This window comes from Pipra filicauda, unplaced genomic scaffold, assembly GCF_003945595.2.
Source record: "Pipra filicauda isolate LSUMZ 115617 unplaced genomic scaffold, ASM394559v2 scaffold49_size4853605_pilon, whole genome shotgun sequence".
NCBI lineage: Eukaryota > Metazoa > Chordata > Aves > Passeriformes > Pipridae > Pipra > Pipra filicauda.
This window is the reverse complement of record NW_024104642.1, coordinates 3,560,900-3,578,944: the sequence shown is the minus strand read 5'-3', so window position 1 is coordinate 3,578,944 and position 18,045 is coordinate 3,560,900. Positions and strand designations below refer to the sequence as shown.

The window sequence follows — 18,045 nt, the reverse complement described above, 5'->3', positions numbered from 1 at the left end:
GCTCAAAAGTATGAGGTATTTTGATACTGATACCCTGTCTGATTGAGCAAGGACGCAAAACTTTTCTAGACAAGACAACTTTTTTTTCACTTCAAAAATAAATATTTAAAAGTAGTTATCTAAATAGTTAGCGGCTTCATTCTGGAGAGGTGAAAATTTCATTCTCCCACTATTCAGCACTGGATCCAGTCCTGATTCATCATTCCAAATGAAAACTGAAATGCATACACAGTACATTCATACACAGAACAACATGACTTGTCAAACAAAAGTATTGCAGAATATGAACACATTTTTAAGTTATTTCACCTGAAGACAAGAGAGAACCAAGCTCTCAAACATGTCTGTTGTTAATGAAACCATTGTCCAAAACTGAAGGGAGGGCAAGAACTTCAGCCACTGAGTGGCAAGTTAGGCCTATGGGAGGAACACACAAAAACTGGCATCTAGAAGAATTCCAAACACTCGCTCAAATTTTACTAAAACATCAACATTGCTGGTAATACTCATTTCCCAAGATACTAATAAGATGAGAACAAACCAACTATCCAAGCTATGTAGTCATGCAAAATATTAGGTTTCTTTATTCAGTATTTAAGTTATTCTGAATATACAAACAATTAGCCAGAATGATAAAGTGAGAATAACCAGTATTTGTACTTCTGCAGATTTACACCCATAACACATTTCAGTTAATGTTTTCTGCATGCTTCTGGAACATATTCAGTTGTTTTGCTCTGCATTATATGCAAGAAATAGACAAGTGCTTTCACTCCAAACAGAAGCAAAAAAAGTTACCTTTCATTAGCATGATCTGTACTGTTCATGGCTGCAAAATTATTTACACACGCCGGTTCACTAACACTGCAGTGTAACATACCCTTCCCGGAGGAAAAAAGTAGCTATTGTTTCACCTCTTCCTTAGCGTGGACAACTGAAGTAAGTGACAATGCTTGAGACAGTCATGCAAAAAACTTTTCACATTAACATTGTGATAAAATACTTAAAAGGTGAGGAAATATGATCTGTGAAGCAATTATAAAAGACATGATAACCACTGCTGATCTCTCTTTCTGCACACATGGCAATTTAATTAACATGATTTGCCTTGCTGTCTAATACTGCAGTTCTCTTCCTCCTTTATCCTTTGACAGGCAATGGCCTGGAAAACAACTTGATTTTCTAGTTACCTGCCAACATCCAAAACTGTAGGAGCAACATTTCTTTTAAGGTGGAATATTTCTAGGTATCGGCTTTCCACAGACTGATGAACAGAACAGCTCCTTTCTGCAGTTAAAGCAGCCACTTTCTGTCTCATCAATCAGAAGTTAATACTCCCAGATTTAATACATATTGTCTCTCCCAAACTTCTTTGGCATCTATGAAAACTCCAGTATTTTGAAGGTAGCTGCTGGCATCATACAGGAGCCATACACTTTCTTTAGCTTCTGAATCAGTTCCCATTTAATTAGGGCAAAAGATTCCAATAGACACCTCAATTGCAGTTCTGGGGTAGGTCTTTATTCTCTGGGGGTGGGAGGGGATCTTCAGAACCAGTCTGGAAATCTCATCTTTTGGTATCATCTGACTCCATTTCTTCTGACCACAATAGTTCCTGCTACAATATCATAGGCTGTTCTGTTGTGCTGGAAAAACAGCAGTGTAATAAATGCAGGAAAAAATGATGCAATAGAAAAATTCTTGATCAAAGCTCGTACTGTGGACCTGAAATGAGAATAGAACATTCAGTGCCTTATTTTCACTTTTCTGCTTATGTTAGTAATTAACTTCCAAGTTTAGTGCCTCAGTTTTACATGGTACAAAGATCAATCTCTAGAGGAGATTGTACCACCTAAACTGAAAAACATTCAATGTGATTGAATAATTACCATTTTATTCTTAGATCCCGTAATCTGACAATAGCTCTTGCAATCTAATTATTGCAAAGGTCAACAATAAAGCAATGGTGTATTTCCTCCCAAATCACATGCTTTCAACACTATTAGTCTGATGCAACGTGACCGAGCCAAGAGCACTTACGTTGTCATACTGACATTAGAGGATGGAATGACTAACACTCGGCTGGGCGCAATAAGTACAGATGTGTCACACGTCACAACTCGCAGTCCAAGTAAGAATTTCCCTGGGGTTGCTCCACCTGCTCCCCAAATACAGATTATCTGTAAAAGAAAGGTTATTTCAATTCCACACACCACCATGTGGTTGATAGGTCTAGCAAACTTGGTTATCCTCACAACTACATGGATGTCATAAGCTTCAACATAATCCAAAATACTGTAAAGAGGATTTACTTTATAGGTCTATGGTGACAGAATTTTTTAAACCATTTCTTCAACAACTGACAACTACTAATTATACGAGTTAGTGTTTATGAGTACTTACCTCATAGAAGCAGACTAATAACCTGTAGATGAGAGCTACTATCATCATCTTCTGCAAATCTTCCATGGATGTATCTTCATCTATTTCCTCTATGATGTAATGCATGGCAAATTTAGAGATGTCCCTGTGCAAAATAAAACTGAACTTCAAAACCGTCCTCTCAATACCAATGTTACCCCTTTAATACTACAATTCACTCCTTCAGTTCTGGTATCAGTAGAAGAAAAAAATCTCCTTGGTTCTCTGATACTAAACAAGCCATTAAAATTCAGAACACTATGTTTCTTTCCAAGTTGCTGCCCAGATTGTTTTGTCTTTTTCATTATGAAAAGATCATTCTTTATTACCACTTTTGCACAATGGTATCCCTGGGTAGTGAGCTGCAGAATTGTTCTGAAAATTCTCACACTTCTTGGGAGATAAACAGATTCTGCAGGTGATCATCTAACTTTGTATAAATAGAAGGTATCCAAGTCTCCAAGTCTCTTCCTTACAGAAACTCTCAACAAAAAAGAACACCTCTACAAACACAAGGGAGAAGTTGCAAGTCTCCCTAAGCAAGCAGTGAAGCCCTATATCATCCTTTGCATGATCTGTGTTTCTCATTCTCAGCAGTCTTTACTGCTCACCATACTCTACTGGAGGAAGGCACCTTGGTATGCAACAGGAAGATTTTACCTTAAAGCAATCAAAACCTTCTGGTTTTTATCCTAAGAGAGCTATGTGAAGCATCCATTTTGAGTTAATAGCATATTTTCGCAAGATAAAACTCCACATATTTAACCTTCTTATCTGACACCTGGAATGTATATACTTGCAACATGTATTTAGGCAAGAGCTTTCCACTCATGCATCTGAGACTCACATAAAAACATGTAGTCCCACTTCCAAACAGTCCATCTTATATTTGTACCACTTACCCTCCTCTTTATTCAGACTTAAGGATTGAAAAGCAATTAAGAGGACAGTGAAGCACAACCTGCATTTCCCTTCAATACAGCCTTGACCTGAAGTGTCTTTCTTGAGCCTGAGAGGAGGTATTTTTTTCATGACAACTCAGCCTAACCTCAACGTCACATCTCATAAGCAGAACCACCCCCCCGCCAATGCTTCTCTGAAGTTCCTTGTAAGCAACTTCCTGGCTCTCACAAAACCAGTAATATTGAATGTGCTGTAAATTACACCTTCACCACTTTACAGAAGCAATTACACATAGTTGTTCCCCATCTTTCCAGTATTTCAGCCTACTAAAACCAAAATGGAAACACAAGCTGTCAGCTTACAGTTGGAGGTTTTGGCAACTAAAGAGAACTGAGATTTTGGCATTTTAATTGCTGCTTATCTGATAGTTTACACTGACATATTTATTGTTTTGGATTTGACTCTCTTTCACACACCTTTCAAACTGCAATTAAAGGTGCCTGGAAAATGTTACCTGTATAGTATCACTTTATGGTCAATGTATGTTTGGATGGCTCTTGAGCAGAAAGCTTGGGTTCTGAAATGTGTTTGCACAGGAATGCAATTACTGACTACACCAACTACTGACTACTCATCTCTTAATCAGACCAAAATATTTGATTACCCCAACCCAAAGCAGAATAACCGAGTTGAGGAATAAGATAGCTACAGTTAAAGAAGCAGATTAAAAAAAAAAAAGTTTTTGAGGAAAAGTATTACGTCTGTGTACAAAAATGTAAAATGAAGAATCTTTCAGTCTAGTGCACACACAGTGTTTAATTGTACTTTTTAAGAACCCAAATTTACACCCAGTAAAGCCCGCAGTGCAGTAGCATTCCTAGCAATGAGGCTGCATTTTCAAAGTACATACATATCTGATGCATGATCAGATTTTTTTGTGTGTGTGGGTTAGCATTGTTTAGCTCAGAAATCTAAAAACACAGCACCTTAGAAGATGCTGTGAAGGAAATTAATTCCATCGTAGCTAGATCCAGTACATTTTTTAAAAGCTGTTTAAAAAGACAAGTTTATTTGTCAACTTTTTTTTTTGAAAAATATAAAGGACTTTTTAACAATCTTGCTATTGCCCACCCCTAAGTAAGTATGCAAGTCTACTCTGTCCTTAGTAAGGAGTTTGTGAGCCTATACACCTGTACAAGTTTTTTGTTTCCATCAGCTGACCCAAAAATCAGGATGTATTTAAAAGGAGGTTAACCCAGTGGTGCTTTTTCCTCAACTTCTGTCAGTTATTCAATGCCATCATATGCCCAAGCGTACAATAAATACAACCTGACACCTCAAAGAGCATGAAAAGCTTAAAGCTGTATACAACAAAGCTTTAAACTGTTAAACTTACTTTATTCCACTGAGGTGCATAATACTTAAAATGATGGTTGCCTTTATAAAGAACAGAATAAAAAAATCCACCATCTCTGCTATGAACCTGTGGGCCAACGAAGGGATAAGGAACTCCCGACCTGTAACAGAAATAGTTAATATTACCCAGATTTTACTGTACTAACACAGTTAACACTATGAGCCAAAGAACACTCCACATTAACCTTTCTGCAAGTATATAATCAAGATCTTGATCTTAGCTCACATCTTCTTCAAGAAAATTTTTTTAAACATACATTTTTAGAAGTTAACTGAATTGTTTAAATTGAGTTAAAAGAGCCTTCTTAAATTCTTTCAAACTCTGAGTCCCCTCATGATAAGGATTACAGGCAAAATCATACTCTGCTAAAGAACTGAAGTACATTGAAGAAGCATCAATTTTTGTGTTCTTTTGTTTAGAACAGCCTCGTTGAGAAGTAAGTCTGAGAGGTCAGATAAAAGAAAAATCAGATCTTAGATCTACCACAATTTTTCTATTGCTCAACAGCAAGGCTTCCATGTGCACCAAGTACCAGCTCTAAGAGTAAACCACAGCATATTGTCCCCACTCAGACAAAAACAGGAGTGGATGAAAATATTAGTCATACTTGACATAAACATTCCTATAGACTACTTATGAAAAAGCACAGCGTGCTGCTCTACACCCAGCCAGAAAATGTAACACGTTTCTCCTGTGTTAATTGGTAGAGTGCAAATGGGCACAAAGTAAGTAGTAGCAGTTACAAGGTCTTGTTGCTAATGCTACCTCAGGTGATTAAAGCAGAGAAAACATTAAAGAGCACCTTAGAAAGTTTCCAAGGAATTCTACTGCAAAACAATTTCATCTGGACCCAGCTACCACCCCTCTATTTCCCAAAGGACAAACACGACTCTCACATGGAATCTGCAAGGACTCACATCAAACTTTACTTAGAAATACCCAAGTACTACTAGACTTAACCTACAGGAAATAGTGACTGCGTTTGGTACTGTTTCTGAGAACACCTACTCCCACACGCAGGGAAACAAGAAAAGAGGAAAGAAAATCATTCCAATTTCAAAAAACATCATCAAATTTCACTTGGAATAAGCCTCCACAGTCCAGTTGCTAAGACTGATCCTGCCAATTGTGGCCCTGTGAGCTATTAAGAGCCAAGCCAAAAGCGCACAGTGCTCAGGCGCTAAGTGGGGTAAGTAGAATCAAGCAGAGATTAGGTAAGAGCCAGCTCTTATTTAACATACCTTGGTTTATATATCTTCGTTTCATATCTGCTGCACCAATAATACCTCTGCATCTATAGTATCAAGTAGCATGACTCATATATAATACTAAAATTCCATTCTCATTGTCAAAGCCTGCCCAAGTTGTCCATTAAATTCTAAGATTCTTCAACTAAGGCAAGTGGGAGCACAGCCAGTCTCCCAGTTCTGGCCTGAGCACACAGCAACAGGCAAAAGCCTTCATTTGCTCTGTTAAAAGCAGCACCTTTGTTGAAGTTAGTGGCAGAGACTCACTTGAATAAATTAAATTCAATGACTGCATAAGGAAGAAGCTATGTGGGGCTAAGAAGATAAATATTCAAATTTTGTTAAACTGCATTACATTAAGAAACCTTGGCAACCCTTAAGACTCTGGCAGATCTATACTGCAGTGCTTCAAGATGTTCCTCATATTAGAAATCCACTATTTTGCCAAGAGTTGCTGTTTGCGCGGCAAGGACAGCCAAATGCAACATCCATCCAGCTCAAATATAGGATTTTACATCAAGATTAGTACTAAAGATGTGTTTGCGCCAGTCAGCCACAGGGCAGCTGGGGCTTGGATGCACTTTTTGCCCTACTGTTCCCAGCAGATGAGCAGTGATCTCCTGCAGTAAGGCAGGGAGGGGCAAGGCGAGGATGTGTCTGAAATCCTGATGACCATGCTGTTAATACTGGTGCTCTGACACACACCGGCAGACCGAAGTGGAAGAGGCAGTTAACAATCCCACTTTTTGACATCCCAGTTTAAAATCTGCAACATTAACATAAGCTGTCACTTGTTTCAGCTTATGTAAGCACATTGGGCTGTAAACTGCAGTGGCACAGGGACGGATACACGGCCTGCCCTGCTGAGCCTGCTGTGTGGGCAATAATCTACAGCAGGAAAGAAGGAGCAGTAATCACTTTAGCTGTTCTAGATATATCCAGCTGCAATCTGAAGCCAAAGCATGGGCACAACAGTCGTTGTTTATAATTGTATTGTACCACTATATCCCACACACAGTTCCCTTAAGAAGGCCAGGTGTTGCAACTGTATGTAGTATTCCAAATAACCATGTTCAGCAGCATGAAATGCTATTGAAGTCCTAAATTACCTTTAACACATGGAATTAGCCCCTGAAAAACTAGGTAAAAATCCAAGAATAATCAGTCTAGCCTTTGTCTATCTCCTCTTTTCTAAGGACTGGCAATATGTGTTTATAAGCAATCTGTAACTCAGAATCAGAGCACAATTACAGAAAATACTACTTTGTGTTATAACTGTGTTTAAGCAACATCTGCTCAAAAACATAAGAAAGAAGCCAGTTCAGAAGCTAGATCCCCTTCCCCTCAAAACAAGGGAAAAGGAACTAAAAACATTTTTCAAACACACACAGCCACTGAGCTTATAAATAATTTTACAGATCAGTAATGTCGTACTTTGCCCTGCAGAGAGAAAGGAGATCCGGCTTCTCTCCAAAGTCCTTCAGCAGTTCCACAGTCTCCTACCATTACTTGAGGTGTTATGGAACATTCAGGGAATGTCACTTATATGTTCCTTGACTTGTGAGAAAATGTTGGGGCTCCAGGTTTCACCTCTGACGTAATCAGAGCAAGTTTGCCTTACTCTTGAACAAATATAAACAGAAGGCCTGCTGTGCACTGCCTTCAATATTTACAGCTGTAACAGGCTTCTGTTTATCTCCTGCCGCCAGCTTGTTCACTGCAGCCGTGTTTTCACATCTCTGCTTCGATTTCATTAAATGATTTTATTTGGGCCCCGAGAGCCTGCTAAAACCGGTAAAGTTAGTTTAGATTTCATCATCTAAACAGGCTGCTTATAAATCTTAGATGCATTACAAGCCCGTGACGGCAAGTTTCACTAGAAATTAAACTCCTTCGCGTCCACACAAACATCTTACAATCACGGAAGCTGTACACGCAAGTCAACTCTCCCAAACTCGGTTCAAGTTATGGATCAAGTTCTGGATGTACCACCTCGGTATTAGGGCTGTCACCCTGTGTCCCAAACCCGCTCACGGGCCAAGTTCTGGCTCCACCACCTCGGCTTCAGGGCTGTCACTCCGTGTCACAGGCACACGCCCGGGCCCGCCGCACACGGCGGCGCAGCGACCCCCAACGTCGCACACCCCCGGCTCCCCTCTCCAGACCCTGATTCCTGGGGCTGCTCACCTTTCTCCCCAGCCCCTGCCCTACTCACCTGCCGGCCGCCCCGTGTCCCTGGGGGCAGCGCTGCCGCTGCTGCCGGTGGCGCTACCGGAGCCCGCCCTGGGCACGGGGGACACCGCGCCCGCCGCCCCCGGCCAGGCTGGGGCGGCCGCACCGGGGGCGCGGGGCCCCGTCCCGGCGGGGGCCGCGTGTGCGGGCGGCGGAGCGAAGAGGTAGAAGGGGCTGTAGTAGTAGGCGGCGGCGTTGGCGTTGGGAGGGGGCGGCTGCGCGGCGGCGGCAATCAGGGCGGGCGGGCAGCCCTGCCAGCCCAGGTACCCGCAGTACGAGTCCCACAGCCACTGGTGTACGCGTCGCGCGTATTCCGCCGCGCTCAGCGGCTTCGCCCCGCCGCCCTCCGGAGGGGAACGCGGCGGCGCCGAGGACGCGGCGGTGGCGGCAGTGGCGCTGGCGTTGTCGTTGTCGCTGGCGTTGTCCTCCCCCCCGGCGGTGCTGCCGCCCTCCGCCATCGCCGCCGCCCCAGCGCCGGCCCGGCCGCGCTCCGCCGCCGCCTCCTCCATCGCGGCGGGCGGCGAGCGCTCACCGCGCATGCGCGGGGGAGGTGCGGCGCCTCTCCCACTTGGAGGGGCGGAGGGGGGGGGGGAGCAGCACACAGCCTGGCGCGGAGCCCGCCACGCCCGTAAAGAAACAGCCTTTCCTCCCCTCCTCCCCCCGACCTGCATGTGAAATGGTATGGCCGGGCGCTGTGGTGGACGCGGCTGCCCGGGGTCAGGCGCCCATGAGGCGGCAGCGAAGCGGCGTCCGCCCCGCCCCGGCCCGCCCCGCAAGGGGACTGCGCAGTCGAGAGATTCTTATACATTTTTATTTTCCTGTCTAAATGTTGCTTATTTTTATTTTCTTCCCCCCCCTTCATCTCCCTTTTTTCATCGTTCTCCTTATCACATAATCATATTCTTTCTCTGCAAAAAAAAATAAAATCACAGAATCAGTTTAGGTTGGAAAAAACCTCTGAGGTCATCGAGTCCAACCTATGATCAAAAACATCTCCGTGTCAGCTAGACCATGGCACTGAGTGCCACGTCCAGTCTTTCCTTAAGAACCTTCACCTCCCTGGGCAGCCCATTCCAATGTCTAATTATCCTTTCTGTAAAGAAATACCTTCTAATGTCCCACCTAAACCTCCCCCTGGTGCAGCTGAAGACTCTGTCCTCTCGTCGTGTCACTTGTTATTTGGAAGAATAGACCGACACCCAACTAGCTACACCCTCCTTTCAGGTAGTTGTAGAGAGCAATAAGGTCATCACTGAGCCTCCTTCTCTCCAGGCTAAACAACCCCAGCTCCCTCAGCCGCTCCTCATAGGACATACGCTCATCAAATGCTGGACAAAGAACCAGCTGCAAGTTTAAACACAGTTCTTCAAACTAATTTATAATCTTTAAGGTTTCTGTGTACTATTAAGCATCTCAACCAGACCCCATGTGCCGTAGAACACTGATGTAAACACAGCTCCATAGTGAAGTAGCGAGTAATGTATCCTGCGAATACAGAGTGTTTCCCATGTTGAACACAGCAAATATCACAGCTGAACAAAAACAGAAGTTTCTCCCTCTCCCTGTTAAACTACTTTCCCGTGTAACCTTAACTCATTTTAAAAAATGAAGTAATTTCATAGAATCAAAAAATGGCCTGGTTTGGAAGGGACCTTAAAGAACATCTAATTCCAACCTCCCTAACATGGGCATGGATGCCTTCCACTAGACCGGGTGGCTCCAAAGCCCATCCAACATGACCTTGAACAATTCCAGGGATAGGACATCCACAACTTCTCTGGGCAACCTGTTCCAGTGCCTCACCACTCTCACAGTAAAGACTTTCCTCTCTATATCTAACCTAAATTTCACCTCTTTCGGTTTGAATCCAGAAGTTCCTGTGGAGTGAGTCTCTTCATACAAGCAAGCTGAGAAGAATTGCCAAAGTTCTTAGCAAATGACCCATATGACCTTGATTAAATGCAGTAACATAAGGTACTGGCACTCATTATGTAGTTATGGTTCTAATTACTGGCATAGGTTTTTGTAACATAGACTTTGGTGAAATCAATATGGATAAATGATTTGGGAAACATAGCAAATTTTAGCATGATTATGATGAAAGAAAGGAGGGAAGATAGACAAGTGTATAGAAGAAAACATGGCTTTAAACCATCTATTAATCTAATAGAAAAACTATTGCAGAAAACTGACAGTAAATGTAGCGTAACAGGGCTTCTTTCTTTATAATATTTCATTTCTTCCTTTGTCAGTTACAGTCTATTTAATTTTTCTAAATTTTCTTTTTACCACAGACCCATCAGGATCAAAGAGTGTCAGGCCCTTTTTCTAAATTTTGTGCGTGTGTGTGTGCTACAGGTTTTGAAAGCCAGATCAGATCTTAAGGTACAATTACAAGATCTCACAGACTTCATATAATGCTGCCGGTCACATGTAAATTTTAATCTCACCAGCAGCAGCATTACACAGGCATAACCAGTTAGAACTCACCATGTGATTATACTGGATACTCAAGGTGAAACTGAATCACTGACAGCAGAGATCAGGGGACTAACAGGTAACAATGCTGTATTTCCTCAGACCTAAATTTTTCATTTATCAGTTTTTCATTCTTCTGCCTTAAAAAAACCAAAACCCACAAATGACCCACAAATTCTCCTAGCATTCAGATTATTCTATTCTGGGATGCATCTGACAGAGATGCTGTAACAATAGGACTTGCCAGTAGTGAGAAACTCACAGCTTAGGCTTTTGATGACAAAGGGTCTTGTTCCATTGCCGCGTCAGATTGCCACACATGGTAGTATTTATAGCCTTCTGCAGCACTGATTTCTCGCAACTTAACTTTGCTTCCTCCCGTGGGCAGAGTCAGAAAGGCAGATAAGCTTGGGCAGTTCATTGTACCAGTTGATGAGAATAAGTGGTTCGATGCCTCAGCAGTTAAATATCCTCTTGTCTAGAAATGAGACTTAGGCAAGAGGAAATGATTTGAACTAGATCAAAAGAGGGAGGTAAGCACCTAAAAGCTATTATTGCAATAGTCAAGGTTTAAGGGGAATCTGGAATCCCATCTTAAGCTCTTTAAGTATAGGTAATGCTGAAAAGCCTCATCAGTCACACTTGAGCAGGCAATCTTTTATGGGCAATAGGAAGTAATAGAACACTGGTCTGCTGTAAATCTAGCTGTTGTTCAGAGCTACAGACATGCATCTTTGCTCATTTTTGATAGGCATTTTAGCATCTTGTTTTCAAGGATTTTAAACCATTTTTAAAACCAAGGAATTGCTGAAGCATTAAAATTCAGTTCCTTCCTTTGCTTGGGGCATACAGATCACACCTTCTGCATCATGCTGAAGTGTTCTAATAATAGGAGTTCTTCTGAAAAGTCCTTGGATGAGAGTTGTTGGACATTAGTCAACAATAAGCTCTTGTCATTCCAAAGTGGTTAATTATTGTTGTGCCCAACAGTCTACATATAGTCATGCTATTTAGACATTTGTATCAAGTATATATATGTTCGCGTACGGAGTGAAATTATATGTAAATGTTGGTTAAAGAGTTTCTTCATTACTGAAACATATAGAGTGAGTCACCAAAGAGGAAGAACTTTACTCCTTGTTGGAGCAAGCAGCCAGATACAGAACAGGACACTTGAGCCAAAAAACCCAAATGCATGCATTTACAGAACTCTAAAGTAAAACATTATACATTAAGTGTGGAAAATGGCACAACTGTCTCCTAAATGAAATCTATTTAGCCTGTCACTCTTACAACTGATCTGTCTCATTCATCTAAGGAATTTGAAGGAGAGATTGGCTTTAAAAGCTTATGGTCCACTGAGAGGCATTTTCTTTTTAATAGATGCAACTTCAAGTGTAATATGGAAAAAATGGAATCCTAGTGGTCACAGTTGATAGAAAGGCCATAGCAAATCAGCTGGAGATAAAAAAAAGAAAGTTTTCCACTTTTATATTAGGTTACACAAGTTCTTATTGTGGATGCCTGTTTACTAATACAGTCTGTTTTAGAAGTTGTGTGTAAACACTTATATTTGCCTTTTACCTTGACCTTGTTTGAATGAAGAGTAACCAGAGAAAACAGTTTTACTCAGGAGTGTGGCACTCAGACACTTTACCAGTTACCTGATTCCCTATTGCATTCTTTTCTGTTCCCAGGGAGGACATATGATTGTGCCTCTGCTGAAGCAGCAGTGGAATTAGGACTTTGGAGAATAAGAATCTTCAGTGGTCAGTAGTGATCAGGTAGGGACCTCAGTGTGCAGCAAGGCTTAGGGAAGCAGGGTTAAGCCTAGGAAATCACCACTGAGTTTTGGGTGGTGGAGTAGGAAATGTCCTCTGTTCTTCTACAAAAATTTTGGCACACAAAAAGATTTTTCAGGATTTTTTCAACCATAAAAAAGGAGCAGGTTCTTGTTTTCTAGTAGTCAGAACATTCCTTGGGGAGCTTTATTTATTTTATCTAATTATGGGGGCCTTTTCATAGGCATCTTCTAAGGGCAGTAGTTACTTTTGGGCAATATTTTCACATCAGGTGGGCCCTGATCACCTCCAGCAGGGGAACTGAATCTGCTTTGTATGGTCCTGATAACTTCTGTGCTGCTGGCATATCATGTAATTGAGTGAACATGACCTGCATTTGTCTGGAAGCAGCTGCTTCCACATTTTAGAAGGAGCCTAGTTGAACAGCACATCAGGAGAATGCACTAAGGGTGTGTACTGAATTGAGCCCCTGAAGGATTCCAAATGGATAAAGGAAAGACGTAATGCATGGATATAGTACAGTAACATTGAATTCCCTAGGACATTGAAATATTTCTATTTTTCAAATGCAGACTTGAAATTACTTACTTCTATATTTTCAGTAGCTCTGCTAAATATTACTTTTAAGATTAATCAGGTTTTTTTTTTTTAAATGTGCTTTTAATGGAGATGTGCTTATCAGTGTTAAAAAAAAAAGAAAACACAAAAGATCAATTTAGTAATAAGTAGTTGCTTTTTATTCTTCCTTATTCATCCCACTCAAACCTCCTCGTTTTACCAAGATGATAATTTCAAGATCAAAGAAATATTAAACGTTTTTACAGTGACTTTTAGAGGGCAGAATTTCCCAATTCTTTGGCAAACAGCATTCGTCCAAACAGCAAACGTCCTCTGTAAGTGGTGCAGACCAGCGGTTTTTCATTCAAAGCTTGCGAGGGCCTCGGCTGGTTCCTGCCATCTGGTGGGTACTTGGAGTCACTACCTCGATACTTCTAATTTCCACTAATTCTTAGTAACCAATATTCTGAACAACTAAGCAAGTGTCACAGAATCACAGAAGGACTGAGACTGGTAGGGACCTCTGGAGTCCATCTGGCCCAACCCCCCTACCCACACAGAGCCCCCAAAGCCATTTGCGGAGGACTGTGTTCATGTGGCTTTTGAATGTCTCCAAGGTTGGAGACTCTGCCGCCTCTCTGGGCAATGTGTGCCAGTGCTCAGTCACTACCACAGGAAAACAGTGCTTCCTGATGTTCAGAGGGAGCCTTCTGTGCTTCAGTTTGTGCCCCTTGCCTCTGGTCCTATCACTAGGCACCACTGAAAAGAGTCTGCCTCCATCCCCTTTGCACCCTCCCTGCGGCTATTTATACACATTAACAGATCTCCCCTGAGCCTTCTCTTCTCTAGTCCCTGCTTCTCAGCTTTTCCTCTTGGGAGAGATGCACCAGTCCCATCATCATCTTCATGGCCCTTCAATGGACTCTCTCCAGTATGTCCCTATACTCTCTTTGTCCAGCCCAGAACAGGACTCAGCACTCTAGCTGCGGCCTCACCAGTGCTGAGCAGGGGGGGAAGGATCACCCCCCTCGACCTGCTGTCAGCTCTCTTCCTTATGCAGGCCGGGATGGCATCAACCTGCAGAGGCGCATAACCGGCTCATGTCTAACTTGATGTCCATCAGGACTCCCAGGTCCTTTTCTGCCAAGCTGCTCTCCAGTTGGGCAGCCCCCAGCATATACTGATGCATGGGGTGGTTGTTACTCAGGTACAGGACTTTGCAGTTGCCCTTGTTGAACTTCATGATTACTCTTACAGAAGTTCTATTTCAGAAAGCATAACATCCATTGAAGCTTTTCATAGGAAAGGAACTTTTTACATTTAGGCACTTTGATAAAAAATCTTCTCTTTTATACATATTTTACTGGCTGATTGATGGCATCTGTAATGGTGAGTATTTGACCCTTGCAGATTTATAGAAATGAACACCATACACATTTGTTCCACGTCAATATATGAACCAAATTCACTGTTTTCTGTTTCGACAGTTGCACTGATTTAGGGCATGACCACAATTTTAGTGCAGTGTGGAGCTGAAATCAAGGGGCATAACTGGTGTGATAACATGCAGTAAAAAGAAACCATCAGTGGGAACTTAGGGATGTTCAGCATTTAGAAGTTCATTCCTTGCTGGAGTCAACCATTAAACACAGATCAAACTTACTGCTGAAGACTTGGTGGATGCAACTGGCCATTGTTGGGATGATCCATCAACTCACAGCTCTGCAGCTTGTTGATTATTTCTATCTCAAGATAAACTTGATCTTTCACAAAACGAGTTTTTAACCTTTAATTGTACACAAATTCATGTAAGCTAGAATCAGAATTTTGTCCATTTAGCACTCCTTTTTAATCACAGAAGCAATTTAGTTTGGAAAAGACCTCTGAGATTAACGAGTCCAACCTATGACCTAACACCACCTTGTCAACTAAACTATGGCACTAAGTGCCATGTCCAGTCTTTCCTTAAACACCTCCAGGGTTGGTGACTCCACCACCTCCCTGGGCAGCCCATTCCAATGCCCAATCACTCTTTCTGTGAAGAACTTCTTCCTAATATCTAACCTAAACCTCCCCTGGTGCAACTTAAGACTGTGTCATTAAATTTTGAATTTAATGACAGTTTGCAGGGGGAGAAAAGTCCAACCTATTGGAAATGTATTACAGGTATTTTTTATGATGACCAGAAGTGACAAAAAGTGGTTATAGATTTTTTTCTGTTGTTATGTGGTTGACTAAGGATGCTGGATAAAAGCTATTTACATATTTAAAAAGTTTCTCTCCTATTTTTCTGGTGTCCAATAACACATTGACTTGTTAGCCTTTTCTCCAGCTGAAGCAATTACCTTGGGTCTGTCCGAGCAAGGCCTTCTTCCTTTTCTTTTAAACTTCTGCCCTCTGACAAGGTTCTCAGGTGTGCTCAGACTGTCAGGCACACGCTGCTACTGCACAGATCCTCTTCCTGTTAAGAAACCAGTCAAAGCAATGTACTTGGGTCTTGCAAGTTGTAGGAACATGAGTGTTAGGGGAGGAGGTCTACACATGGGGGACTTTGCCTTCAAATGTTTTAAAAAAGAATCAGATCAGCCTTCACAGAATTTGTTTTTGATGGGGGAGTTAAATCCCTTGGAGGAAATATAGGAATTTTCCTCTGTGATGATTCAGGGCTGTTTCGCTGCTTTCTTTTTATCATCAAGCATTCAATCCTTGGTTTGTTCTTACCTCCAGAGTATTAAGTGGTGTCCTGTTGCTGCATAATGACTTGTTCCCTACTTGATGCTGTCTGAAAGAAGGAGTCAGTATTTCAGGGCAGAATGTTCCAGAATGAGATTGCTTTGTGAAAAAAATTATAATTTAAGGATTAAACAATCCTTCAGCGATCCTTTTATCATGACAAGTATGTGACGACATTTTTCAGAGATGAGGTACATCCAAGTGACACATGGAGTGGACAGCTTGTGCTTTGGTAACACAGGAGGGACATAGCCAAAGCCATATAGAGAAACAATGGGGAAAGCTAAAAATAGAAGGCAAAGCTTATCAACTTGCACCAGATCATGATCATCTCCCTGGACATAATCACTGGAAGATGCGGGTGTATCTAGAAGTGAGAATCATGAAAAGCTCAATTTTCTGGCTGTCATCAAAGTTATGTGCATGACACTTGAGGTTTATCTGCTGGCATACAGGTGGATTATGTCAGGAAAAGTGATAATGTTTATTAAAATGGTAGGAAAAGTTACTTTTTTCACTCAAGCTTTTTAAACAGTGTTTAGGGAAGAGAAAGCATATAGGACAAACACTGCAATGGAGCAAGCTCTGAACAACTTTGTTTTTAAACAAGTACATTTTCCTTTTTATTTCATAAGAAGTTTACTGTTGAAAAAATGGTATATATTAAAGCAAACACATTATACACATAGATTAAACATCAGATAGCAAAACTGTATGGAATGAGCGCTACTGGTTGTATTGTATAGGGTTTACAATCAAAGATATACTTAAAAACCCTCAAGAGTTAATGTACTTTCAAGGTAAATTAGGCACAAAATTTAGCTTGTAACTAGCTCTGCAAACATCTCACTGTGATTTCACTGATACAAAGTATTACAAGTGATCAAAAACATAAGCCGACTTTTTAAATTTTTAAAATTTTATTTGTACTATGTGCTGAAATAGTACAAATGTATACAACATTCCACCTTCGTTAAAAAAGCATGTACAGTAGGGACTATAAAGTACAGTCAAAGGTCTAAACGGGAAATTGCCCTTTTATTTGGGCGCAGAATTAGTATGGCATAATCTATGGCTTTGCTTTGTGGACGTATTTGAAACTGAGTAAGTCCTAAAAATATGGGGGGAAAAAAAGGAAGATATTTTCAATGACTTTGAGCTACAATAGAAATATTTTAAAGGAAATTTATTAGTAAGCAAACTAGCTGGTATCAGATGTATATGCCTCCCTCAGTTTTCTGTATAGTATGCAAGATACAATGTGAAATTTTAAAAAGTGAGAGACTATGTTGCCAAAAAAAAAAAAAAAAAGAAAAAAGAAATCCAAGGAGAAAAATACCTTCAAGCAAAGGAACAAAATACCTTCAAATAATTTGGTGCAAGGTCTTAGCTTAGATGATGCAAGTCTGTGAATCATAATAAAATCTTTCCTCACAGAAAACTGTGGGATCTTCTAAATACACATATTAGAAAAGTGTTTGATTAAAATATCAGATTTTTTTTTTAATCTTCAGTTAGCAAAATGTATTGCCGTGCTGAAAGTTGTCCTTTTTTGCCCATTTAAGATAAAACCCATTATGATTGCCACAGAACTATGAGGAACTGCATACTTTCTCGGGGTAATTTTTACTGCATCATACAGGAATTGTTTAATAGGTAAAAATAAACATCTTAAAGTCTTAATGCTGTTTTTTGATTAGCAGAAACACAAAAAGGAATGCACTGAAACAAGATGATAAAAAAAGTGTATCATGCAGTATTTTGGTTTCGTGTATACAGTATCTCAAACCAATGATGTGACTGAGGGGTGGGGAGTTTTAATCTATTACATTCACATTTAGAATTAAAACTGTACGTGAAGGCAAACTGTGGAAACGTGAAAAGCACCGGGATGCTTAACAGAAGGGTGCCAGATGTGTTATTGTTTCTAGCATGCAGAGCTAATGCTTGAAGGCCTATCACAGCAGTGTGAACTCCTGCTACTTCTAGTTCTTTACATGACTGCTTTGTACGTGCTGGCTGCGGTCTGCTCGCGGTCAGCAAGTGCTGTATGGCGCTAGGAAATCAACCCACAATCTCTGCAGGTTCAGTGACCAACTTAGAGCCATCCCATGCTGTCTTGAACTGTTCAGGAACCGGAAATTCTTTCTGGTAGGAAACAAAAGCAACAATGATGATTAAATAAACAGTGGATACCTCATGAAAACTGGTGGAATACTATTAGTGCTACATGACTGAGAAAGCATTGATAGCT

At 41.2% G+C, this 18,045-nt stretch overlaps 2 protein-coding genes across 3 annotated transcripts in view; both read right to left on the bottom strand.

The window, feature by feature from the left end:
• Positions 1 to 554: 554 nt before the first annotated feature.
• On the bottom strand, positions 555 to 8,784 carry FAM8A1 (family with sequence similarity 8 member A1). The gene is made up of 5 exons (XM_027745017.2): positions 8,204 to 8,784; positions 4,721 to 4,841; positions 2,404 to 2,527; positions 2,041 to 2,180; positions 555 to 1,725 (listed from the first exon to the last, which is right to left on the bottom strand). The coding sequence occupies exons 1-5, from the start codon at positions 8,757 to 8,759 to the stop codon at positions 1,581 to 1,583; spliced, it is 1,086 nt and encodes a 361-aa protein (XP_027600818.2). The 5' UTR covers positions 8,760 to 8,784; the 3' UTR covers positions 555 to 1,580.
• Positions 8,785 to 16,385: 7,601 nt separating this feature from the next.
• The window catches only part of CAP2 (cyclase associated actin cytoskeleton regulatory protein 2), a 68,954-nt gene continuing 67,294 nt past the window's right edge, over positions 16,386 to 18,045 (bottom strand). For both annotated transcript variants that reach the window (XM_027744992.2, XM_027744993.2), the window contains exon 13: positions 16,386 to 17,939. In XM_027744992.2, the coding sequence (XP_027600793.1) occupies positions 17,856 to 17,939 (84 nt within the window). In that variant the 3' untranslated portion in view covers positions 16,386 to 17,855. The remainder of the gene's footprint in view (positions 17,940 to 18,045) is intronic.

Coding starts and splice junctions, on each gene's coding strand:
- FAM8A1 (XM_027745017.2), bottom strand. CDS start 8,759: ATGCGCGGTGAGCGCTCGCCGCCCGCCGCGATGGAGGAGGCGGCGGCG. Junction 4,842..8,203: donor GGACACGGGGCGGCCGGCAG/GTGAGTAGGGCA, acceptor TTTCTGTTACAG/GTCGGGAGTTCCTTATCCCT. Junction 2,528..4,720: donor ATGCACCTCAGTGGAATAAA/GTAAGTTTAACA, acceptor TATTTTGCACAG/GGACATCTCTAAATTTGCCA.